The 25739-nt window shown below is 38.1% G+C and overlaps 2 protein-coding genes across 4 annotated transcripts; one reads left to right on the top strand and one right to left on the bottom strand.

The window, feature by feature from the left end:
• Positions 1-4586: 4586 nt before the first annotated feature.
• LOC112049147 (intraflagellar transport protein 57 homolog) lies at positions 4587-6243 on the top strand. The gene has a single exon (XM_024086946.2). It carries the CDS (start codon positions 4722-4724, stop codon positions 5850-5852), a length of 1131 nt encoding a protein of 376 aa, XP_023942714.1. The 5' UTR covers positions 4587-4721; the 3' UTR covers positions 5853-6243.
• Positions 6244-6323: 80 nt separating this feature from the next.
• On the bottom strand, positions 6324-25044 carry LOC112049143 (xylosyl- and glucuronyltransferase LARGE1). 3 transcript variants are annotated; one of them, XM_024086939.2, is made up of 13 exons: positions 24804-25044; positions 23891-24207; positions 22140-22338; positions 21362-21576; positions 19866-20195; positions 18758-18910; positions 17817-17994; positions 16635-16765; positions 15151-15306; positions 14139-14330; positions 12178-12270; positions 11730-11860; positions 6324-10328 (listed from the first exon to the last, which is right to left on the bottom strand). In XM_024086939.2, the coding sequence occupies exons 2-13, from the start codon at positions 24110-24112 to the stop codon at positions 10244-10246; spliced, it is 2085 nt and encodes a 694-aa protein (XP_023942707.1). In that variant the 5' UTR covers positions 24113-24207; positions 24804-25044; the 3' UTR covers positions 6324-10243. The 3 variants fall into 3 exon arrangements, 1 of the variants encoding a protein (XP_023942707.1); XR_008252073.1 differs by lacking the exons at positions 6324-10328; positions 11730-11860 and having other exon boundaries at positions 12178-12266; positions 13519-14330; XR_008252074.1 differs by lacking the exons at positions 6324-10328; positions 11730-11860 and having other exon boundaries at positions 12178-12266; positions 13519-14330; positions 23969-24207.
• Between the last annotated feature and the right edge of the window lie 695 nt (positions 25045-25739).

Genomic DNA, 25739 nt, shown 5'->3' with positions numbered 1-25739 from the left:
AGCAAGTTGCTTAACAACTGGCCTTGTTGTTGAAAGTTTTGCTTGAACTTTAGCATTTGTCAAAGCTCGATCATAACTTAGGCTTAAAAACTATGGCGGAATATGACAGCTTTGTTATAGTAGATGTACAGCTATTGTATTTAGAGACAGTAATAACTTAGCTTTCCATAGAATTGAACTTTAAATACAATCTATGTTTAGTTTCTTATTCGGTTTCCTAAGGATTTTGTGCTATCGCTTTGTTTTTTTTATTATTTACTAGCGGACGCCCGCGACTTCGTCCGCGTGAAAGTCGATGTGAACTTTCAACTACCCCTGCTCTATTATTTTATTCTAACATCAATAGTTTTTGCAGCGCATGCCATGTTAACAAAACTTTTGTACACCTTGGGTTACATTATTGGAGTATCAGGAAGGATCCCTAACTTTTTTGAAAATATAGTATAGCCTATAGCCTGCCACGATAAATGGGCTATCTATCACTGAAAGTATTTTTCAAATCGGACCAGTTGTTCCTAAGATTAGCACGTTCAATCAAACAAACAAACAAACTCTTCAGCTTTATAATATTAGTATAGACTAGTTAGCACTTAACTACAATCTCACCTGATGGTAAGTGATGATGCAATCTAAGATGGAAGCGGGCTAACTTGTTAGGAGCAGGATGAAAATACACACAACATCGTACCGGAACGCTAGCTAAATCGCTTGGCGGTACGTCTTTGTCGGTAGGGTGGTAGCCTCTCCAGTTAAAAGGTATTTTCGCTCTATTAGAACCTTAGATCCACTAATTCACTTACAATGAGATAAAAATCACCAATTATTTATTATGGTGTAATTAAAGGATCGTGTAGATCTCAGACCAATTATAGAAGGAACTGTATCACACTCATAGTCACAAAGAAAATTGTCTGTCATTATCTGAGGAAAACGAGCTTAGATTTGGTATATATCATACACTAAACTAGAAGTTTTTGCCCGTTTTTTACACAATTCAATTACACAAAAAGGTATATACTAGCCTATCTAGGTTAGTATATCTGAAGGAAGTAAAGAATAGCCAGTAGAAGGAGTAGAGAGAATGAATACAAAATTAATTTCAAATAGGTGACTTGAAAAGTCAAATTTCATTATTTGTAGCCACTCTACCAAGAGCTAACTTGTAAAGAATATAAAAAAACGTAAGTACTTTACACCACGACTATAAATTCTCGGGTAGTCGTCATCGAATGCTATACGCAATACGCATTTCATAGTTCATACAATAAAATAGCGCAAAGGAAACTTTCTAAAGGAAGCTCCATTGTTTCGCTTCGTGTTATTCCTCAACGGAAACTGCGTTCTCATAAAAACTTGATCTTCCCGTAGAAAGTGACAATAGCCTGACACCAACGTGTCATTCATAAACCTTCCATAGACCTTAGAGCTAATACCTACTAGGGCTGACATTTTTTTGAAGGTAATTTAATTAATTTAATTAGCGCAGTGTTGGTCGACCCCCCACCAGGTGTACTGGCGACATCAAGCGAGTCGCAGGGATTCGCTGGATGCAGGCGGCTCAGTATCGTGATGTTTGGAAGTACCTATAAAAGGCCTATGTTCTGCTGTGGACGTCCATAGACCTATAATACCTAATAGGGCTGCCATTTTTTTTCAAGGTAATTTAATTAATTTAATTAGCGCAGTGTTGGTCGACCCCCCACCAGGTGTACTGGCGACATCAAGCGAGTCGCAGGGATTCGCTGAATGCAGGCGGCTCAGTATCGTGATGTTTGGAAGTCCCTACAAAAGGTCTATGTCCTGCAGTAAACGTCCATCGGCTGATATGATGATGATGATGATGAATTTAATTAATAATTAAGGTAATTTAATGCCTTGTTAAGTTTTAGTGCTACAATGACGTGAGTGTATGTATTACATACACAAACGTTACTGTTTGTTAGTTGTGAAATGCAATTATCATCATCATCATCATCATCATCATTAACAGCCGATGGACGTCCACTGCTGGACATAGGCCTCTTAGATGGACTTCCAAATTAAACGGTTTTGAGCATCCAGCGGATCCCTGCAATCCACTTGATGTCCTCGGTCCACCCAGTGCGGGGTCGACCAACACTGTGCTTTCCGGTACGGGGTTGCCATTGGTTCCAGCACCTTGGAACCCCAACGTCTATCGGCTCTTCAAACATTATGGCCTGCCTATTGCTATTTCAGCTTCGCGACTGGCTGAGCTATGTCAGTGACTTTGGTTCGTCTGCGGATCTCCTCATTTCTGATTCGATCACGCAGAGAAACTCCAAGCATAGCTACATCGCCCGCTGAGTGACTTTGAGCCTTTTATTAGAAGATCTACATAGAAACCATTGAAATTGAGCGATGTCTGTGTAAGCGTCCATACAAAGCGATCACACTCGCATCTTTGGCGCCACGCGAGAGATATGGCGACTATTTTAGTGAGATGAGTTTTGCATAATAAGTAGGTATTCGCATGTAGTTCGAAAAGTCTATAAACGTTGGAATGCCAATGTTGGAACGCCAAGGTGTTGGAATGGCGTTGGCGACCCCGCACTGGATAGCGTGTTGACCAACCCCTATTAAGTGGACAGGCGACATCAAGCGGGTTGCAAAGAGCCGCTGGATGCTGGCGGCTCGCGACCGTTGAGTTTGGAAGTCTATACAAGAGCCAGCAATGTCCAGCATCCATGTCCAGCAGTGGATATATCCATCTGCTGATAATGATGATGATGATACGGAAAAAAATCGTTCAGCGTACTAAAATAAATTAACCATTTTCAGTGATTATTGGAACGAAGTACCTTATCGCTCGTTGCAAAAGGGGGCTAGACGGAAAAAATTAAAACCAAAAAATTGTAACGACACTTTTTACCCGACTGCGTAAGAAGGAGAGTAATGTTTTTGCTGTAGTTGTAAGCCGTGATCTGAAGACAGCTGGTAAGCTCCAGAGTCCTCAAAAGGCCCCCTGATCCCAAAGGGCCCACCGTCCCCAACAGGCTTCCCGACTCCAAAAAGGCCCCTATAGCTATAGCGATAACGATATCTATGGCGATAGCGATGATAGCTATGGCGATGATAGCTATAGCGATAGCGATAGCAATGATAGCTATAGTGTGGCTATAGCAAACTTCGTTCCATCCGGGTGTCCCTTGAGATCTCTCAAGTTTTTTATTTAATGTATGTGTGTTAATAGGTACAAAATATTAGTTAAATGTAAGAATAGTAATCGTAAATCATTAACATGAAATGATTGGCAATGCAAATACACCACGCGTTGGATTCGTGCCGGGGCTTCAAAAAATCTATCTATTGCTTTTGTACCTACTGAGTGTCGTAATAAAATATTATAGAGCTGCCAAATATTTATTTTATACAGTGCTTTAAACAGGGTTGCTTTAATTTAAATTCCTTGGTCGTGTCTATCTACTTGTAGCCCGTATCTATACTAATAGGTATTATAAAGCTGAAGAATTTGTTTGTTTGATTGTTTGCTTGAACGCGCTAACCTCAGGAACTACTGGCCCGATTTGAAAAATTCTTGCAGTGTTATCGAGGAAGGCTATATATTATCCCCGTATTTCTACGGGAACGAGAACCACGTGGGTGAAACGGCGCGGTGTCAGCTTGTATAACAATAAAAATAAAATACATATAAGTACTAGGTACAAGTACCTACCATCCTAATTTAAAAGTTATTCATCATCATCATATCAGTCGATGGACGTCCACAGCAGGACATCGTTTAGCGAATCCCTGCGACTTGCTTGATGTCGTCAGTCCACCTGGTGGGGGTCGACCAAAGATGAAAGTTATTATAATAGGTATACCTATTAGTATTATCATTTATCATCATAATTTTAATTTTCATCGTTCATTAATGTCCACTGCTTGACATAGGCATCTTGGACTTCCAAACACTACGATCTTGAACCGCCTGCTTGGTCCACCTAGTTGGGATCGACCAACATTCCCAACTAAGTGAACGTGACTGATACACTCAGGCCAAAACACCCTTCCCGAACGGCCCTCTAAGCCGAGGTCCGAGTCTCAGAGGAGACGGCCTTAGAGAGTCGTTTCGCCCATCTACTCTGCTTCTGCCTTCGGGCCCCATCAGGCGATGCTTCTGCGCTCGCCCAAACCCCCCGGTGACGCCGCTGAGGTCCCTTATGGAGCCTACGGCACTTACACAATCAGAAAAAAAGACTATTATGCCAGGAATGAGAAGACAATAGACCGAAAGGTGTCAGTCGAATCATAAATCTGTCGGATTAGACTTCGGCCCTTGTACAGCTAGGTCTACAGCCTATTCAGGTTTCAAAACTCATAAAAACAAAAATTAAAATCGTTACATATTACCTCAATTATAGTTAGTGGATCGTTACAAACATTCTACGCAAACGGAATAGCTACCTACAATGCAGGTCGACACAGAATGCGTGAATTGGAAATGTTGTTGATTTCAGTTACCATGGTTACCATTAAAATAAACAAGCATTTGACATAAAAAGTCCTTGGATTGTATTCGTTATCAAACAAATGTAAATAACTCGTGGAGCTTTATATGGTTTTATACGTAATTTTGATAAATTATCTGCTGCATATTAAGTGAGTACTTACATTAGTAACTATTTCATAAAGTACCTCAGTAAGGGGAAGGACTCTGCTGTGCAATAATTTCAAACATTTTAGCCTTTTCATGAGACATGGATCTCAATATAATGGATAAACTACGCATACTAAAAATAGATACAGAACTGCGACCACAAATCAAAATGAAATCGATGAGTCGTTATTACTTCATGACCTCGACGAATCCAGGCGAGCAGTTCTTTGTGTTTGCTTCCACAGCAGCATGGTTGATACGGAAAACTGGCAAAGAGTTTGAACAACCGAACGAAGAAGACGACCCTAACTCTGTTATAGCATCAATACTAGACATATTAAGAGAAAAAGACATAACAGTTGACTTTTCATCATACAAACTGAAACAGGGATGCGGTGATCAAGTATGCTACATTTTAAACGTATTAGCCGATGAGGCTTTGAAAAACGAGAACTTTGAATGGCAAAAACCCGTCGTAAACATTCCGGATACAGAAGAATCTGTAGACGATTTAGATCAAGTTGAGGATGAAACAGAAATAATACTTGATAAGGTAGAAGAAGAAATGGGTATATACTCTGAAGAATCGGAAGGCGAGGCATATGGCAGTGCAGAAGAAAAGGAACCTAATGATTTGGGCAATAGAGTACATGATTCAGAAGCTTGGAAGTTGGAGTTAGAGAGAGTAGCTCCAGCGTTAAGGTTAAAGATTGCAGCTGATGGCAGAGATTGGAGGGCAAGACACGCCCAAATTAGAACATACCGCGATGAACTCTTCGATAGATTCAAAACAACAGGAACACAGCTAAACAAACTCCATAATAACATAAGTTCTGTAATGGACAAGATTGCAGCCAGAGAGAATATATTAAACGAACAATTTGAACCTCTTGTTAGAGAATACGGAACTCTCCTTGACGAGCTGAATAAAGTTACAAATGAATACAAAGAAGTCAGCGTAGGTGTTACCGAAAGGCAAGAAATGCTGAATGAACTAACAACTAAAGTAGAAAACATAAAACAGAGAACAGAGTCCAAAGGTTCGTCAATGAATGACAACTCCCCATTAGTAACAGCAAAGAAAGGGGTTGAGACCCTTAAAAAGGATATTCAAGAACTCGACTTCCAGATTATTATTTTGCTGTGGTTGCTCATATCTAAGGAAAATCCAAAGAGCAATAACTACTTAGTCAGCGCTGAATCAAGAATGGTTAACACTGAAGCTTATTAACACAATATCCACAGAATAAATAGATCTATGCCCATAGACAAGACAATAAATAGACGTTGAACACTGTATAAATGCGATATGTACCTATGATTGGTACAAGTATATTATACTTTTATTACATACCTTCTTGGACACGGTGATTGGCGCGTTGTCTTTACATACAAACGGTAGTGTGGAACTACCAGAGCTTCTAATGTAATACCACATAGCTCCTGACATTAGAGCGATGTTACAATCCAATGACGTCACGGAAATTAGCTGCAGAGTGATGAGAGATCAAGACGAGGCGACTGCGGGTGGGAGAAAGGTGCGCGTAGTTGCGTCTCTATGTTACCGCTGATACCATACCAAAGTTTGCATTGCACACCTTCACACACGATTTCCCAAAGCGCCGTAAAGTTTTTATCGTACTGTACTCTGTCAAATATGTGAGCAGAAGTGAATTTAGGTAGGTATAAATAAAAGAATTAGTGCAATAAAAAAGACATTTTATTGAGTATGTTGTAAATAATAAATTAACACAGCTAGCGTGCAATACTTTAAAATAAAACGCCTTATCATCTAGATGTTTACTCACTTTTTCTTCTCTTTAAACAACAATCGACCATTCATTACAAAAATATACTTTTTATATAATAATTCAATAATAATAATAATAAATTCCATATTTATTATTCAGTAAAATTATAGCAATAGCTTTTGACTATGAAGGGAACGTGAAATCTTTAACGTTGTAATTAATTAATTATTAATTAAATTAATATTATGATTTATTATGCATTTATACGACAAAGCGAGTAATTACATTGTGCGTTTGTTATATTTAAATAAATTATATTTCTATAAATAAAGTTATTCATTTCCCAATATTATTTCGAGTATTTAATTTTATTCTTTGGAATTCGTAAAGGAACGAAAAAGTTTACGATTATGCCAATTCGGTAGAAACAATTCCAAGTAGTAAATGACAGTAGTGCCATCACTTTCAATACAGAACAATTGGAAAGGGATAGTACGCCTAAACCTGTCAATTTAGTTCATAGGTTCTCAAACTTACTTTGCCCACCTTAGAGAATATTTTTTAATAAAATTACCCAATTTCTTGTTCTCAGAAGAGCTAAAATTTTTTAATAAAAATTATATCATCCAATTTATCTGTCTATACTACAGCCTTTCTTGATGAGTACTGTTTACCAACAAACAAATTAATCACTAGTCATTTCACAACTAATAATAATTATAATTAACTTGTTCTTAAATTAATGAAAATAAATTTGTTTAATTAGCTTAGAACAATTAGATATAGTGATTATATTTTAAATAACATTTTATAAACAAACCATACATAATTCAAAATAAATAAGTTATGAAATGACATGCGTTTTCTACCTTTATCTCTAATTTCTTTGTTGGTAAACTAGTCATCAAGAAAGGCTGTAGTATAAATGTAAAATCTTCCCGTTCAAGTTTCATCAAAGTCAAAGTTTATTTATTTCAATTAGGCTTAATTTACATCTAAAATGAAACTTTTCAGATATCATACTCATAATAAATTCATGTTGATGGTTTTCTTTTGTAGGCTATACTATTTTAATACATTTTTCTCCCTTTTGTGCAATCTCGATGCCCTCTAATTTTCTTAATTTCCCCTACTGCCTCCCTGAAAAATCTCAAACGCCCACAAGTGGGAGTCATCGTCGACATTGAGAACCTATGACATAGTATATCCAATCGAAGGACTTGTGCAGATTGAATAGAAGTCCTAAATAAAATTATCTTAGATTTAAATTTACTCATAGAATTTCTAAATTGATTCAAGATTGATCTGGTGACAGGCTTTTCTTACATTTTGTTAAAAATTTAAATATATCACCGAATTGGCATAAATATCAAATCTAAATAACCTATCATAATTCATAATATATTTCCTTATAATTAACTTTATTAGGTCTTTACATGTAAAAACTGTTTAATATGGAATAGACAAAACTGAATTGAATTTATTTAATTACTAGCGGATGCCCGCGACTTTGCTCGCGTGAAATTCTTTTTCAGAGATCTCGCGGGAGACATAGACATAGACTTCCGTGATAAAAAATAACCTGATATCTATATTCCATCGGTTTATTGTTTGAGTGACGTCATGAAACAGATAAAATATAGACAGACCATCATGGCGGATAGCGTTTTGGCTCGTATTGTCAAAAAATATTTAATAAATAAAAATTTCATGTTTTTTTTTCAATGTAGAACGATAATGAACAATTTATGACCCTTTTAAAAAATCTATTCCTCATCAAACGTGTCTGTCTGCGTAAAATACTCGTATATGCCAAATTTACCAGTGAGTCAAATTATTGCTAATTTTATATGATAAGACCCAATACAATATACTACGGCCCTTGAGCCCAAGAACAAAATATTTCATAATCATTAACACGAGTTAACCACGAATCTCTTCTCTCAGAATGAGAGGTGTTAGGCTAGTCCACCACGCTGGCCCAATTAGCAGACTACATACGAAAATAATTAAGAAAATTCTGTTATAAAGGTTTCCTCACGATGTTTTTCCTTCACCGTTTGAGACACGTGATATATAATTTCTTAAAATGCACACAACTGAAAAGATGTTGTGTAGAAACCGAAAGGGGTGTGGATTTTCATCCTCCTCCTAACAAGTTAGCCCGCTTTTATCTTATTGCATCATCACTTACCATCAGGTGATATTGTAGTGTCTAACTTGGAAAGAATAAAAAAAAAAAACAAATGCCCTAAAAAAATTGTCCCACAATGTTACCACTTGATTTTAAATACCGTCCTTTATCTATTATGTTTAATCGTCTTTGAGGTTGTTAAATTTTAAATAAAAAAAATACAATTACAACCTAAGATTTATAATATTTTGTTCTCGGGCCCAAGGACTATTACTAAACTTATGGCGTTTGTGCACTCCTTCGAATCATATTATCAGGAATACTATACGAGTAAGTGCACAACAGTTCTCTTTTGTTCAATGCACAAATAATATTAATATACAGGAATGAAAAACGAATTATGCAATTAACATTATGCAATTGTATATAACACTAAAATGTTTTATTACAAGTACAAATAATAGTTTAAAAAAACACGAAGTTTTGTCTCTTTCTATCGTTAGTAATTGTACATTTGACAGAAAGAGACAAATCTACACACGATCACAATAGATAGTTATTGTGTTCATAAACATTGTAGCCTCATTGCAAAATGAACATTTCTATAGTCTGGCAAGTTCGTTGATGACAATCTCATGATATGCGGGCGACGGGGGGAAAGACTGCGCGGGTGTGAAATCGTGCGTGCGGGGAAGTGAGGTGCATCAGTCGTGGGTTTTTCATTCATCACTACACGCTCTCCGGCCCGCGCGGACCATCAGGAGTGTTATGAACGAAGTTGTTAAGCTATACAAGTCGTTTGGTAATGATCACTGACACTCTGGTTAACTATACTGTAAAATCTGGCCGCTCAGAGATTGGGTTTGTGACATCTGTTAATGTCAATGAGATATATTTATATATTTAATAACCTCAATAACGAGTACTAACATTAATAATAATATGCTCCCAACCGACTTTTTGATCATGGCGGCTAATCTCATGGTGTGATTAACCATGTACGCAGAAGATGTTATAGTGCACAAGTGTGTGAGCAGGCAGAGGTGCACTCTCTCTTCCCTCTCTTTCGAAATCCGATGGGACGGCAGACCGACACGACTGGTGAGAGATCGGGCGCAGGACCGAAGGCTTTACGTGCTCTCCGAGGCACGGGGGTATACTAACACCGCCAACTTCCCAACTCCAGGCTGCTATTAAGATTTTTCTTGTAAGAAAAATCCCAATAACCTATTTTTTTGTCCTGACCTGACTCGGGATTCGAACCCTGGACCTCATTGTCCGTAGCTGAACCAGCTAACCACGAGACCAATGAGGCGGTTAAATTAACATTGGATAACTATATTAACTTTTGTCCTAAAATTATTATCAATTAATAATTTAAAAAATATAAAAGGGTGACATTGACAGGTGTCAGAAACGCAATCCCTGAGCGGCCGGACTTTAATGGAATGCACAAGTGCACATGCGCAATATTGACTGAACTTATAGACAACAAATATAAAAAAAAAATAATATTTTCTGTCACTGTGGTAATTATTTGGTTGATTTTGTTATACTGGCAGATTTGATAAAATAAATGTAGACGAATTTAAGCTTTACATCTATTGAAATTAGGTTCATTTTAAATTGTATCTTGAACTTAAAAATAAAGTATTGCAAACATTTTCTTATTATGCATACATACATTATTTTAACAATTGAAAATATTGATATAAAAATGCGAATATATATTAAATGCTACGTCTTGAGACTGTCGTCGAGGGTCACGTTGTACTTTCTTTTCAAGTCGTTCAAAAACTCGTGCTTTAGAAGTTCGAGACATCTAGAAAAATAAAAACCTTGATCACACAACCGAAGTAAAACTGTTTAAAAAAAAAATAAACAAATGCGACTAATTGAGAGGGTAGAGTAACAAAAGTTGTTACTAACCAGATGTTTTTTTTACTGTTGCTTAATTAATAGTTATACAATTTTACAGCCACATTGTGTTGAAGCTACTCACGAAAAATTTGCTTATTAGTAATCAAGAGTACAAAAGAGTGCAAAATGTTCTACGGATCCCTGACTATAAGTTTAGGATGCAAATACGTTCGCGGGACGCGTTTAAAATTATTAGCACTACCTTAAACACAGACCACGTACATATCTAAAATACCCCATCTCATCATCAGCTGGAGAATCAAAGAATTTTATACGCTAAGATAAAACATGATAAGTCATATTATGCAGTGGAGAGGGAAGCGCTGATAATTCAAGGTCTACTAACTGGAAATCTCGAAAATCGATAAAATATCGGTTTTCGAGATTTCCAGTTAGTATAACTTTTGGCTCAGAGAAGCTACAACTTTCATTTAGGTTCCAATCGTTAGCTCGTTTTAAAACCTATCTATTGTATATACAAAACATTAGTGTAAAATATACACAGTTACAAGCGCGGCTGGAGGCCGCGCATCTTTAGATATATGGGTAGAACTGCCGAAGCCATGGCTTGAGGCCAGATCACAAATACGTGGTGGCCAAGCCACGGCTGGACGGCAGTTGCGCGCGTTTTACCTATTTTAATAGGTAAAATTTCCTAGTGAAGACCAGGCAGAAGCAGTCACGCGCGCGGCCCGAGGTCGCGCATATTTTGTCCTTTAGTAAACTGCCCAGTCCAGCCTAAGCCTAAGACCACCTACTCTCATTGGAGCGGCGTGGTAGGCTCCATATATCCTCTCATAACGAGAAAGAGGCCTGGCCTAAGAACTATGAAACAAATGTCCTCCAGCAGTGACTTCGCCTACCTGAGTTTTGGCTGGGGATCTCAATCTCAATTAATAAGTACTTACTCGTCTTGTACTAACTACGTATTCACGTACAACAATTCCGCCGTGTCCATGACACCTAACCTCAGACCAATTATAGAAGGACCTGTGTCGCACTCAATGTCACGAACAAATTTGTCTGTCGTTTTCTAAGGAAAACGAGCTTAGATTTTGTATATATCTTATACAAAACTAGAAGTTTTTGCCCGTTTTTTACACAATTCAATTACACAAAAAGGTATTTTTACGAAGCTCTTTAATCGACGAACACGATTACAACTATTTAACATCGATTCTATAGAGACAGTTTTTATAATCGCATTAGATCATTGATCATATACTTTGACAGAAAAGTAATGACTAGCGAGGCAGGTCTATACAATAATTGGTCTGAGCACCTAACCCATTGTTGCACTCACATGCGGTAATGTCGGTCGGCGCGGAAGGCGGTGATGTCGGGCGAAGGCGCGTGCGGCGTGTGCACCACGAACGCGTCGGGGAGCACCGTCAGGCTGTAGCCCTTCGCCTTCAGCTCCACGCTGTGGGACACCTGGGGACATATAGACCATAGACTATACAGGGATATAATATATTTTTATAGTGCGCAAATGAGAATGCCTATCGGCCAATACAAGGGCAGCCCCGGGAAACCAAGAATACCCCTGTATAAATGTAATGTAAAATAATTAGTTTAATAAAAGTATGTTTCTTGATGAAAAAACATTTTTTTTACTCTTCTTGGTGAAAAAGTTCGCCAAGGCACCAAAGTGGCAACATACACAAACACACGCACACATATGGAAATCATTATTACTGTTAAAACAAGTAACCTACAATTTTTTTTGAAAACTTCATGTACTATCTTACCTTATTCCATCCAAATCCCGAAAAGCGTGTGTCATATTTGGGCACCGTCCGATGAACTACCAAATAGGGTTCGTAATCTGCTTCCCACTCTACCTGAAAACATAACATTTTATCATTATCATTCTAATTAATAGCTAACACAGCAACAACAAGGAAGGAGTTACCTTTTTTACCTTTTGTAAAACCATAATGATATTAATTTTTTTATTGGAACGAAGTTCCTTATCGTGCGTTGCGAAAGCGGACGAGAAAAAAAGACGGAAAAATTAAGATTCTTCAATTGAACCGACTGCGTAAGAAGGAGGGTAATGTTTTTGTTATAGTTGTAAGCCGTGACAGCAGTAAGCAGGGTGGCGACGATAGTTATAGCCATAGCGAACTTCGTTCCATTCAAGTTTTTAATTTTATTATTTATTGATTGTGTAAGTGCCTTAGGCTCCTTAATGGGATCTCAGCGGCGTCACCGGGGGGTTTGGGCGAGCGCAGTACCATCGCCTGATGGGGCCTGAAGGCAGAAGTAAATGAGATAGGCGGAATGACTCTCTAAGGGTGTCTCCTCTGAGAATCGGTTCTCGTTAAAAAAAAGTTAGAGGGCCGTTCTGGAAGGATATTTTGGCTGGAGTGTGGACGCTCCGTGGCGGGTGACGTCAGATATCGGTGATCTCACTGTGTAGCTTGTAATTGTGTTGCCTGGGAAGCGTTGTCGGTCGTTGTCATCGTCAGGATTGTAATGGACGTTTTCGGGCGTTTTCTACAATCGGCTTTGGGACCGATCTCAACGTCGATTGTAGATATAGACTACCCCAAAGTGATCATGATATCCTTTTTCTAGCTAATGCCACATATCACAGGGTTATTATTCTTAAATAATTGTGATGTGTGGCATAATGTAGTAATTAAGATATTTTTTTACTTTCTTTTCTGTATCATTGCATCTTATTTAAGGGCGCAAGTAATGTTACCTCAGTGAAGTGAAGGAGTGAATGAAATGGTCAATGACGTTCAAAGTAGCTATATTAAACAATCCTGCCATAAGATTAATGGCCTTTAGGACACGAAATATCAAAACATTATAGAATCTCTAGGGATTTAAGAGCGTGTGGTAACGTCCCAGGGTCTGTAGCCATGTGGCACGCTGATTCTCTTTCTACAAACGCTAACGCTCGGAAAACTTATGAAGCAGGGTGTACGTACGTCATAGGGCGCAGTGGCAGTGGTCCACTTGACGTAGTTGATGCCCCCGCGGCCACTCGCGCGCCCTGAACGGCGCCACGTCGCCCGCCGCGTGCTGCAGCGACAGGCGCGACATCAGCGCGCGCTGTCAGTGTAGGGTGTACGTACGTCATAGGGCGCAGTGGCAGTGGTCCACTTGACGTAGTTGGTGGCGCGATGCCCCCGCGGCCACTCGCGCGCCCTGAACGGCGCCACGTCGCCCGCCGCGTGCTGCAGCGACAGGCGCGACATCAGCGCGCGCTGTCAGTGTAGGGTGTACGTACGTCATAGGGCGCAGTGGCAGTGGTCCACTTGACGTAGTTGGTGGCGCGATGCCCCCGCGGCCACTCGCGCGCCCTGAACGGCGCCACGTCGCCCGCCGCGTGCTGCAGCGACAGGCGCGACATCAGCGCGCGCTGTCAGTGTAGGGTGTACGTACGTCATAGGGCGCAGTGGCAGTGGTCCACTTGACGTAGTTGGTGGCGCGATGCCCCCGCGGCCACTCGCGCGCCCTGAACGGCGCCACGTCGCCCGCCGCGTGCTGCAGCGACAGGCGCGACATCAGCGCGCGCTGTCAGTGTAGGGTGTACGTACGTCATAGGGCGCAGTGGCAGTGGTCCACTTGACGTAGTTGGTGGCGCGATGCCCCCGCGGCCACTCGCGCGCCCTGAACGGCGCCACGTCGCCCGCCGCGTGCTGCAGCGACAGGCGCGACATCAGCGCGCGCTGTCAGTGTAGGGTGTACGTACGTCATAGGGCGCAGTGGCAGTGGTCCACTTGACGTAGTTGGTGGCGCGATGCCCCCGCGGCCACTCGCGCGCCCTGAACGGCGCCACGTCGCCCGCCGCGTGCTGCAGCGACAGGCGCGACATCAGCTCGCGCTTGTAGCGAGGTGGCGACGCGCGGTAACGCTGCGTTTCAAACGCTGGTACGACGAGGCACTGGAATAGTTTGTAGTACTTAGGATATACTGATAGTATCAGCCTGTCTGTGTCCCCTCAAAGTATAGCTAAGATGTAAAGACACGTAACCGCCCACGAATCGACGAATTTAAAGAAATAGGTATACTAACAGTAGCCTGTCAATATATATATAACAGTATAGTATATGTAAGACAAAATATTAATTTGTACAAACGAAAAGGAGATTTAAACCCACGTCTTACTAGACACGGGCATAAGTTAGTTATTTCTGAATATCGTTTCCAAAGAGTAAAAAAATCTTTTGTAGGTTTGGGTGTACTCTTCTATAATAAGTTGCCCAAGACTGTGATAGACCTGCCAATGCATAGCTTTAAGCAATGTGTTAAAAAACATTTACTTAGTCGAGGGTACTACAACATTGATGAGTTCCTTAATGATAAAGATGCTTGGAGGCCGTTGGATCAGCTTCCACCTTCACACAGGAAGTAAAAGTATAAGAAATGTAAACAGTAATTGTTATCAATTGTAAATTATAATACTGTATGACTTTTTCAAAAGAGCAACTGTTGAGTTTCTTGCCGGTATCTTCTCAGCAGAACCTGCCTTCCGAACCGGTGGTAGAATCTTTACAAATAGTCAACTGACGTGTCAAAAGTGCTTGTAAACTGAGCCTACTTGAAATAAATGATAAATGACTTTTGATTTTTTTGAACCATGTGATCACAGACAGCGGTCTGTGAGACCGGCATAAAACAAGATAAATTTATTTTATTTTTAATGAAATTACTGCATTTTTTTTAAATTGTAATGGTAACAAGACTTTCTTAGAACGATTTACCTTCTTTTGTGGATACGGGTTGATCAGTTTCGTAGCGGTACGCAGGTGGTCGTACAGGCCCGCCATGGGCACGAAGTCGGCGTCCATCAGGAACACGTATGGCGTGTTGACGTTCTCCAACGCCACGTTGCGAAGGTAGTTCACCGGGTAGTGTAACTGGGAATTACATTACTTCAAAGTCAAAGTCCATTTATTTCGAAACGTCAGGAAAAAATATTATTAAATGAAAATAGAAAAACATGGATCACAATATCTATAAAGTTCTGACTAAATTCTTTGTGGTGCTGCAGGCGGAGACAAAAATACGGGCAAAGAATGAAATACCAATGTTTGTCACCTTAAGCGGCAACACAAAGAATTTAGTCAGAACTTTATAGATATTGTGATCGGTGTTTTTCTCTTTTAATTTCATTTTTTTTTCTTACAAGTTAGCCCTTGACTACAATCTCACCTGATGGTAAGTGATGATGCAGTCTAAGATGGAAGCGGGCTAACTTGTTAGGAGGAGGATGAAAATCCACACCCCTTTCGGTTTCTACACGGCATCGTACAGGAACGCTAAATCGCTTGGCGGTACGTCTTTGCCGGTAGGGTGGTAACTAGCCACGGCCGAAGCCTCCCACCAGCCAGACCTGGACAAATTAAGAAAATCTCAATCTACCCAGTCGGGGATCGAACCCAGGACCTCCGTCTTGTGAATCCACCGCGCATACCACTGCGCCACGGAGGCCGTCAAAACATTTAGTCATTTATTGATATTGTGATACTTGTTTTTCTCTTCCGCTATTCCATAACAAGCCATAATAAAAATATTGTAGGAAATAGTAGTCTGAAACGGATATGACGTCAGGTGGCGCAACTTGTTTTCGTAGAGTGGGGAGTTAGAGAGGGGTAACGATCGGTTGGTGGGAACGACTTGCGATATAAGGCACTAGTCGTACGGACGGCTTCAGTGTGGCGTACGAGCCGTCCACATTACTTGTTGTGTAATTTTTGGGTTACTTTGGATAACCGGGGAGAGTGATTTGAGTGGAAAAGGGGAGTGTTGGTTAACTGTCAAGGATGTGTTTAACCCTACACACAACGTTCACGAGTGCGTGAATCCATTCAAGGTCATTATCTGCCATTCTAGGGTCTTAATTTGGTAACAGTTAGATATATGAATATTGTGAATCATAACCTTTATGCGACATGTGGTTTTCTTATTGTTTGTAATACACTTTCTGAGTCTGCTGAAAATATTCAAAATTAAGCATAGTGGGTATAAACTAAACTTAAAAGCAAGACACAAGTGGCATTGTCTAAGCGTCCGTGTGTGCGTGCGTATGTGCGTGCGTGCATGGGTGTGTGAGTGCGTGCGTAAGTGCGTGTGTGTGGGTGGGTGGGTGTGCGTTCGTGGGTGCGTGTGTGTGTGGTTTTGTTAATAATATACATAATAGGCACGTAGGCCGTTAAAAAGGCTGACAATGATAATTGTAACTTACCGTATCATGTTTGAACACTAAATGGTAGCCGATGTTAGTCCTAGAGCTGAGAGTAGACGACCAGTCGCGTATGAAACTCTCTAACTTCGTCACTTCGCAGTCTGACAGATATATTGCAGCGCTTAATGGACCTGAAACGGTTTTTTTTTTAATATGACCAATATTCCCATTACCCTCCAACTAGTCGAGAAATACTGTATTAGGAGTGGGTACGACAATAGACCAGTGGGGCGGGGATCGAACCACCACCCCTCGGTGATGAGTCCGACCGCTCTTACCGTTGAGCTATTGAGGCTATAAAGTTGTTCAAATGTTACATCATACTAGCGACATTCCGCGTATTCAACCGCGCTGTTCGCATTCCCGTGGGAATACGGGGATAATATACTTGTTCGCTTGTTACTCGATTTTAATGTAACTTACCATACAAAAAAAACAATACTAAATAAAAAAGTTTTTTTGATATGTTGCCATTCCAAATAATAAAAATATGTTACTTTGACAATGTAGTTTTCCATGCTAAATAAAAAGCACATAATCAAAAAATAATAATAAATAAGCAACCCAGATAGAACTTCAAATGCTTTATACATGTTGTTTTTTATTTTCACACTATTGTTTAGTAAAATTTTGTTTGGTGTAATAAAATGTTTTATTATTATTTTCATTTTTTTTTAATAATAAAATAAAACACAAATAATGTAAAAAAATGGCATTTTTTCCAAATAAACAAGAAAGAAGATCATTCATTTTGGGCTTTTTGAAAGTGCCGGCCAACGAAAAAAAATTGCACGAATCGTTAGAACTAATCATTTGAAGTAATAGCTAATATGGCATAAAAGTTGTCAGGTGGCTCTGAACCAAATTATACAGGTTCGATGATTCGTTATTTCCATACATTTTGTCAACTTTAACAAGTGCCCGCTAAGAAAAAAGAGCCCAGAAATGTATGGAGCGTGAATGATCTCCTTTAATTAAATGAATTGAATCCCAAAGTGACAAATTATGAATTTGAACTCCGAATAAAATCTCCGATTTAAAACTTTCGGAACCGAAGTCGGTACCGAAGGTGTAATAATAGTCGGAAGTTCCGACTTAACGGATTCCGGATCCATAACATCCCTGCTCCTCATAAACATCTGAATACAAATGAGAAAGAACACAAAATATAATTAAAATTACCTTCCCAATGCTTAACGAGCCTCTCCAAAAACTGCAGTCTATCCATAGACAACTGCAACACGAGCGTCACGTCAAAGTTGTCTATGTCCATGTAATTGTAGTCCATGTAGTAGAGATGTGTGCGCAGTTTGATTCTCTGCGCCGCGCGGAACGTTAGACACAAGTCGGAGTGGTTCATCTGGAAAAGGGTATTGACTATACATGGGAAAAAGTAAAGGTATACCATGTATGCAGGCATCGTCGTTATCAACCCATATACGGCTAACTGCTGAGCTCGAGTCTCCTCTCTGAATGAGAGGGGTTAGGCCAATAGTCCACCACGCTGGCCCAATGCGGATTGGTAGACTTCACACACGCAGAGAATTAAGAAATTCTCTGGTATGCAGGTTTCCTCACTATGTTTTCCTTCACCGATGAGACACGTGATATTTAATTTCTTAAAATGCACACAACTGAAAAGTTGGAGGTGCATGCCCCGGACCGGATTCGAACCCGCACCCTCCAGAATCGAAGGCAGAGGTCATATCCACTGGGCTATCACGGCTCTGCATGCAGGCATACCCTATTTAAATTTGGTACGTCTATCAACTGTCTGCGATCAGTGACGTTGACTTTACAAAATTGACAGATGAGATTTGACAGATACATCTGTCAAATGTCATCTACCGCTACTACTGAAGCGATTTGGCTGTAATTTGGAATGGAAATAGATTTTACTTTGGATTAACACATAGGCTACATTTTATCCCGAAAATCCATGGTTTCCTGAGATTTGCGAAAACTGATGATTTTGATTGATTGAATTAGCTGAAATTTGGTATTGAGATATATTATAGCCTGGATTAACACATAGGTTACTTTTTATCCCGAAAAATCGATGGTTCCCGTGGGATTTGTGAAAAACTTAATTCCGCGCGTAAAAATATAAATAATTACCTTACCTTGTAAGTGACGACTTCACTTTGTGAACATTTATGCAATTTTTCCCTCAACAAATTGCCGTCAAAGTTTACGTAAGACTGGTGTATGTTTCTAAAGAAGTCCGAGTCTCGTATACGGATGCTGTATTTGCTGGGCGAATTCCAGTGAATAATCTGAAATATCCCACCTATATTACACTGAGAAAGATAAACTATGTATTTAAATGTATAATTTAACTAGCGGACGCCCGCGACTTCGTCCGCGTGAAACTCGATGTAAACTTTCAACTACCCCTACCCAACTCTACCCCTACCCTACCCTTACCCTACCCCTACCCTTCCCCTACCCTACCTTATCCTGAATTTTCTTCTGAATTTGCTATAAACCTCACGGAGCCCGAGACCTATCCAACGAATGCAAAACAGTGGAAATCGGTTTGTGCGTTCTGGAGTTATAGCGTCAGGAAGGAAACCCGACTTATTTTTATATAGTAGATAGAAAATAAGGGTAAATATTAGGTAAAATGTTGACATTAAACTATAGAGGTAAAACTTAAGTGTACTTAAATAAGCTATATACGTAATGAGTCTCGTCATCATCATTATCAACCCATATTCAGCTCACTGCTGAGCTTGAGTCTCCTCTCAGAATGAGAGGGGTTAGGCCAATAGTCTACCACGCTGGCCCTATGCGGATAGGCATACTTCACACACGCAGAGAATTTTGAAAAAATTCTGTTGTGCAGGTTTCCTCACGATGATTTTCCATCACCGTTTCAGACACGTGATATTTTATTTCTTAAAAATGCACACAACTGTAAAGTTGGAGGTGCATGCCCCAGACCGGATTCAGACCCACACCCTCTGAAATCGGAAGAAGAGGTCACATCCACTGGACTATCACGGCTCAATATTGGTTCGTACCTACTCCTAATACAGGTTTTATTGACTAGTTGGAGGGGAATAGGAATATTGGTCATATTTAAAAGATATGGCAAATATTCTTTTAAAAAAAAATGGATGATGGTCTTTAGAAATGTTTGTCTGTCCTTTTATAATAAGCTCTACAAGTACAAATTTAATTTGTTTGGAAAAAAGGAATGTATTGTACAAAGAAGTTTTCACTTACTTTAACATTTTGCACATCCTCTCCGTAACAATTCTTTGCCAGAGTAAGCATCGACATCTGTACATTGTACCGACAACTCATATTGTAAACTATGTATGGATTCATCTTAATTATTGCATTTATGATATCCTGGTCAGCTAAAGTGGTTTCTTTCAGCCTTTCCAAGTTGGTGTTGACAGCTAGATGCCATACAGCCGTCCAGTTGGTGGTCTTCCTTATTTTGTGCAAATCAAGCAACATTACACCGGTGTTAAAGCCTCTTCCCAGAGCTGGCCAGCGAATCTCTGTATTTGTATACCAGTTGCTTTCGTTTTCAACTAAACCTATGTACTGAAAGAAATAGTTAGTATTAAAAATTTTCAAGCCTAAATAAGTAGGAATAGGGATGATGACAGTTTTTTAAATTGTATATAAATTAAGAGTATGCTAAAAGTAAAGCAATTTTGTAAGAGTAACAGTAATCAATTACTTTCGGAGCTACAGGGATTTATAGGGTCAGACTTGCGGCGTTGCCGCGGATCCCTGAAAAACGCTCCATACAAAATGGTACGATTTAATGACGTCGTAGGTCATAATGATTGTTACATTTGTATGGCAAACAAAATTACTGATATCTTTGATATTTGTGCGTTTATGTTTATAGTTCATTTATTAAAAAATGTCACATTTAATGTAAGGAAGCTAAAACTGTAGATAAAAGAATTATAATAGATTTAGAATTTTTATAATTTTATTTATTTGCACATATTCAGACAATCTTTGCTTTCTATATATAAATTAGTTAACATTGACCTTATTTACCCGAATGTATCATAAAAATCATTATATACAAACCCATCATCATCATTCCCATTGCCTGGCTTTATAGTGAATCATTTATTTATTTATTTTTATAGGGTACCAACAGGTTATGACAATTAAAATTGAGTTTTACAAAAACATAAATTAGTGAAGTTGTTGTGTCATAGACCCACTTATAGGTTACCTCAACATGCGTAATTTAGTACTCGAATAGATACATAAAAAGAATTAAAAGAATAATAAATAGGTTAATTAGACTAAATTAGGGAGAAAACTGTTTTAGATTTGCGTTTGAAAATATAGATATGGATCTATCACACAATTACATTATGAACAGAATTAAACTAAAATATAACCATAAAAAGAAAAAAAAAACAGTATAATCTAAAGATAAAAATAACATTTAAGAGGTATCCCTTTTGTACTAAGTTAAAAAATATTTTTCTAGTTTATTTTTGAAAATAGGCAAAGTGTCACCAGCTATATCAATATTTACTTCCTTAGAAATAGTGTTATATGTGGAAATCATTCTATTTAACGGAGCTGAAGCGCCTAAATTTGTTTTGGAGTAACTAGTCCAGAAAGGCGTGAAATTTTTGACCCGACAATATGGTCTTGGTATTCTGAAAGAAATTCTAGAAAGTAAAGTGGATGCATCTACCTTATTAAAGTAGGCTGATGATAAAGATAGTTACCTGCTCTTCAGTCATATTATTGAACATACGCCACAGCTCAGCAACATCACACAGGAATGTCAAGTCGGAGTCCAGTACAATCGCTTGTCTCAAGTACATGGGCAGTAGGCTGGGGAAAAGTAACTTGACCAGAGCGTAGATACCCGAGTAGTGTCTGTTTGGTATCCATTGTACCTCCGACAATCTGTTCTGAACGTTGTAACAGGTGTAATTAACTGAAAATTACAAAGGAATGCTAAATATTGAAAATACTAAATAACTAGCGGACGGCAGCGACTTCGTCTGCCCTTAGATCTCCTATCTGGTCATCTCGCAAAATCCATGTTTCGTAACTGTGAACTATCTTCCTGCCAAGACAGACAGACTGTCGCATTTTTAATATAAGTGTGAGAATTTAATCTTTGTTTTTCAATTTTTAATTTTTTTCAACCCCTATTTCACCCCTTCTTATTGTGAAAATATCATTACAACACAAAAAGTAGCCAATAATCTGCTTTGAGGTTTAATTTGTCTCTATATCAAAATTCTCCAGTGAAAACGTGACAGACAGACAGACAAAGGGCGTTATGTTTATTTAACTGCTATTTTTATTACTATTATTTATATATTTATAGATGTGATCACTGTAAAGTCACTAAATGCATTCAAGAACCATTTTGATAAATACATATTATATGAAACTACAATAAGCACATCTACAAAGATATAGGTGCATCAGCGAAAGCTGTTTAGTATACGTAAAATAATATAATAATAATATTTATTTATTTATATTTACCATCAGGCAAGTCCCAAGTATCAAACAGCTTACTGATAGTGCGTTCAGAACCAGTTCCGACAATAAAATGAAAGTGTAAAGGGTTCTGTCGGTGATGCAGCAAGGATTTCAACATGGGAGTGATGATCCATGTGCATTTTCCCATACACACCAACGCTATGTGCACAGTCTCACACAATGTCCCTGTTTCATCTGGGATCTGGAAATAATACAAGTATTAAGACGAATATCTTAGAAATCCATTATCATTATCCATATCTTAGATTCACTGTCCGGGTGCCGGGTTCATTGCATGGCAGAAAGAAAAACCCTGAGCAAAGTCCAGGTCTTGTGACCAATGGATGTAAAGTTAAGGTATTCCTTGACAATAGATTAACACTCCCCTTCTCCGCCCGTGTTGTTCTCCTTGCTTAGCCAAATAAAGTGATTAGCAACCAGAATATTCACTATACTACAGCCCTATTCCATGTGTACTGTTTACCAACAAACAAATTAAAATGAGGGTATAAATTGCTATTCAATTCACACATAATGATAATTATAATTAACTTGTTCTTAAATTAATAATTTTATAAAGTTAAGAGTAATTAAATATAGTTATATATTTCGAATATTTTTATAAATACATAATTTTAAATAAATAAGAAGAAGAAGAGGAAGAAGAAGAAGAAGAAATACTTTATTGCACACAAAAATACAATTATAAATTGAAACATTAGAAAACATAAATTAAACTTAGCATGCAAAGGCGGCCTTATTACTATAAGTAATCTCTACCAGGCAACCCCTGACGAGAGAACTTGCGAAGAAAGAGCGGGAAGGTGCAATACATTAAGTTGTGAAATTACATGCATTTTCTAACTTCATTTCATGCGTTTCCTAATTTCATTGTTTTGATTTGACATTAATTTGATTAACAGTACACATTGAGTATGGTGTAGTATAGTTAAATAGCTAAGATCATTGTCAGCTCCATGAGTGAAACAGCTAAGTTTAAGTGCAACGGCTAAAGTGCAAGTGAATGAGTAAAATGGCTAAAGTGAGCTGAACAACTGATAGCTAAAATAAGTGAAACAGCAATAGAGTATTACATAATTGATAAATAATAACTTATGAACAATTAAATGATGTGACGGTTAAATAATTGACGCCTCTGATTAAAGTGTCACAGAAGATATTAAAGGGATAAATAATCAAAACAATGGACAAAAATTGCTTCAATATTGGAAGCAATTGATACTATCCAATTTGATTATGCCACTGTGCATTGTCAAATTAGATTAGATAGAAATATATAAATATTTTTTCAAGATTATTTGACTCAGTTCATCTAGGAGATGCACAGCATTCTTGCAACAATATTGTTGGGGAGGGATTAATCATAATAAATTAAAAGCCCTCCATTGATTTAGTGGACTGTATATTCATGTTCTGGGATCACTTATTTTCAATGGTTCAGGGTCAGGGGTTCTTGGTTTTAGATAATAAAGGGGTTCTTGGTTCTGGATCTTGTACTTCACACTCTTAGGTTCTGGGTCAGTTTACAGTTGGAGCAGAAGTGATTTTTCATCACTGGGGGCTCGGATTATATACAATTCCCCCGTCCGGCACTGTGGTCAGTTAGATCGAACGGGAGAGGGGCGGTCGCGGGGTTCCTGTCCGTAACAAATATGTTGTCACTAACCTAGTAAGAGTTTAAACAAGTTTTAGCTGTTTTTTGATTTGTTTCAATAAATCTGTGACATTCCTACCTGTGGAACTAAATAGCTATTCTCAGATTCTCCTACATGATGAGGCAGTATATTCAGGGATAACCTCCTCTTTATCACCTTGTTCTCTGTCTCCAAAACATCGATCCTTGATATCAACCACCAGTAATAAACCACAGACACAGCAACCCATATCCCCAATGGCACTCCTAGCCAGGGTCGAAAGAATAGACAATTGAAGACATTTCTAGATTTAAAGTTCATTTTAGAGCCATGATGATTGTTTTGTGCCTTCTACTCTTGTTTTCAATAGTGATAACATGGTTTATGCTCTTGTTACTTTAAAATGTTTTTGATACCTGCAATGTAAAAAATAAAACAAATAAAGTTTAGCCCACTACTAGTAATGCGGTAAGACTTTTTCATCCACCTCAGATTTGTCCCCTTCAATAGCTTAACAGTAAAGAATTTAGTCTCAAGAGTCATATTTCCAATATCAATTTTTTTTGTAGTGGGAAAATCTTTGTGTGTGCAACATGTTGGGTAATGTGTATAGGTAGTCGTGTTGGGTCAACATGATACAGGGACTTTTAAAAGACCAGCAGAGCCACTACATCAAGAAGAAGAAGTGTGGTAGTTATCTTACCCAGTGCAATAATTGTAACATACTATATTCTTTTAGAAGGTTGTTTTTAAAGCTGTATAAGTACCTACTGTATACATTATATAACTAACACAACTTCTTAATTTTATATACTTGCCTATGGATAATTTGAAATTTGCAAATGTTAGCAGTTGAATACTAATCCTAATTCCAGTGGTAGAGCATTACAAATAGACTATTTCATTTCAAGTAAACAACATTCTCAGACTGAAGAGACTAAGTTAAAAAAAGTTTAACCTGTCTTATAAATAAAGTTAAATGAGTAAAGAATAAATGTCATTATTTACTTACCAATTTGAAAAAGAACGGAAATTAATTATTTAATTATTGCTAATGATGTGTGACTTTGATTGGTTATGTTAAAGCAAAGAACTGAAAATGTATACTACCATTTCAGCAAAATGGATTACAGACTTCTATCTATAACTGAATCAATTATTTATCTACCGAAATTTAAATAAAAAATCACAAACATTGGATTGGAATTTGGATTTAGGAGTTAGAAATTAGAAATTGACTGACATTTGACAGTTGACAGTGACAGTGACTCAAGAAAAAAACAACTGGATGCGTTCAAAAATCGATTTCTTTAAGGCAAAAGATTACCATGTTGAGGTGTCATTACATTCTACCACTGTATGATCTATCTATGGATTAGAGAATTTATCGGAATTAAAATTTTAATAAATTCTGTAGAATAATTTATATTATATTATATATGCGTCGGAAGTACTTATTCCTTCTTCAATGGTCCAATAACCGGTCTAACTCATAGAATATAATACTCCAAGGAGGTGGAGGTCTAACTATTAATTAATCTATGTTTAGATAATATTATGAGTTATCTAGGGATGTGCAACCAAAGGAATAAAAACATCGATTATTTTAATATACGTATAGTCGTATAACCAATGATTATTTTATACTATAGACATGTTATGTGCCTACAATTATCAATGAGTCGTAACATAAACTTACGACTATTTGCGTAGTTTATAGAAAAATATTAAGAATTGCTTTTATACGGAATTACAGAATATACATATAGATACGACTTTGTTCTTTGCTGTAAGATGAATACATATAGATACGACTTTGTTCTTTGCTGTAGACTCTCTGCTTTTTAATAATAGCCAAAATAACAGTAAAATCGAATTTAAAACCCTTTAATATAATTTGCTTTGTAATTAGGTAACTTTGGGGTTTTAGTAAATTGGATATCTTTAC

Source organism: Bicyclus anynana, chromosome 23 (assembly GCF_947172395.1).
Source record: "Bicyclus anynana chromosome 23, ilBicAnyn1.1, whole genome shotgun sequence".
Lineage (NCBI taxonomy): Eukaryota > Metazoa > Arthropoda > Insecta > Lepidoptera > Nymphalidae > Bicyclus > Bicyclus anynana.
Note: the sequence above shows the minus strand (reverse complement) of the source record. Positions and strands in the feature narration are given on the sequence as shown.

Excerpts from the sequence above, each read along its gene's own strand:
- LOC112049147 (XM_024086946.2), top strand. The coding sequence starts at position 4,722 with ATGGATCTCAATATAATGGATAAACTACGCATACTAAAAATAGATACA.
- LOC112049143 (XM_024086939.2), bottom strand. The coding sequence starts at position 24,112 with ATGAACTTTAAATCTAGAAATGTCTTCAATTGTCTATTCTTTCGACCC. Across the intron at positions 16,766-17,816 it reads GCTCGTTAAGCATTGGGAAG|GTCCATTAAGCGCTGCAATA; the intron begins GTAATTTTAATT and ends AAACCGTTTCAG. Across the intron at positions 10,329-11,729 it reads GCCGACCGACATTACCGCAT|ATGTCTCGAACTTCTAAAGC; the intron begins GTGAGTGCAACA and ends TTATTTTTCTAG.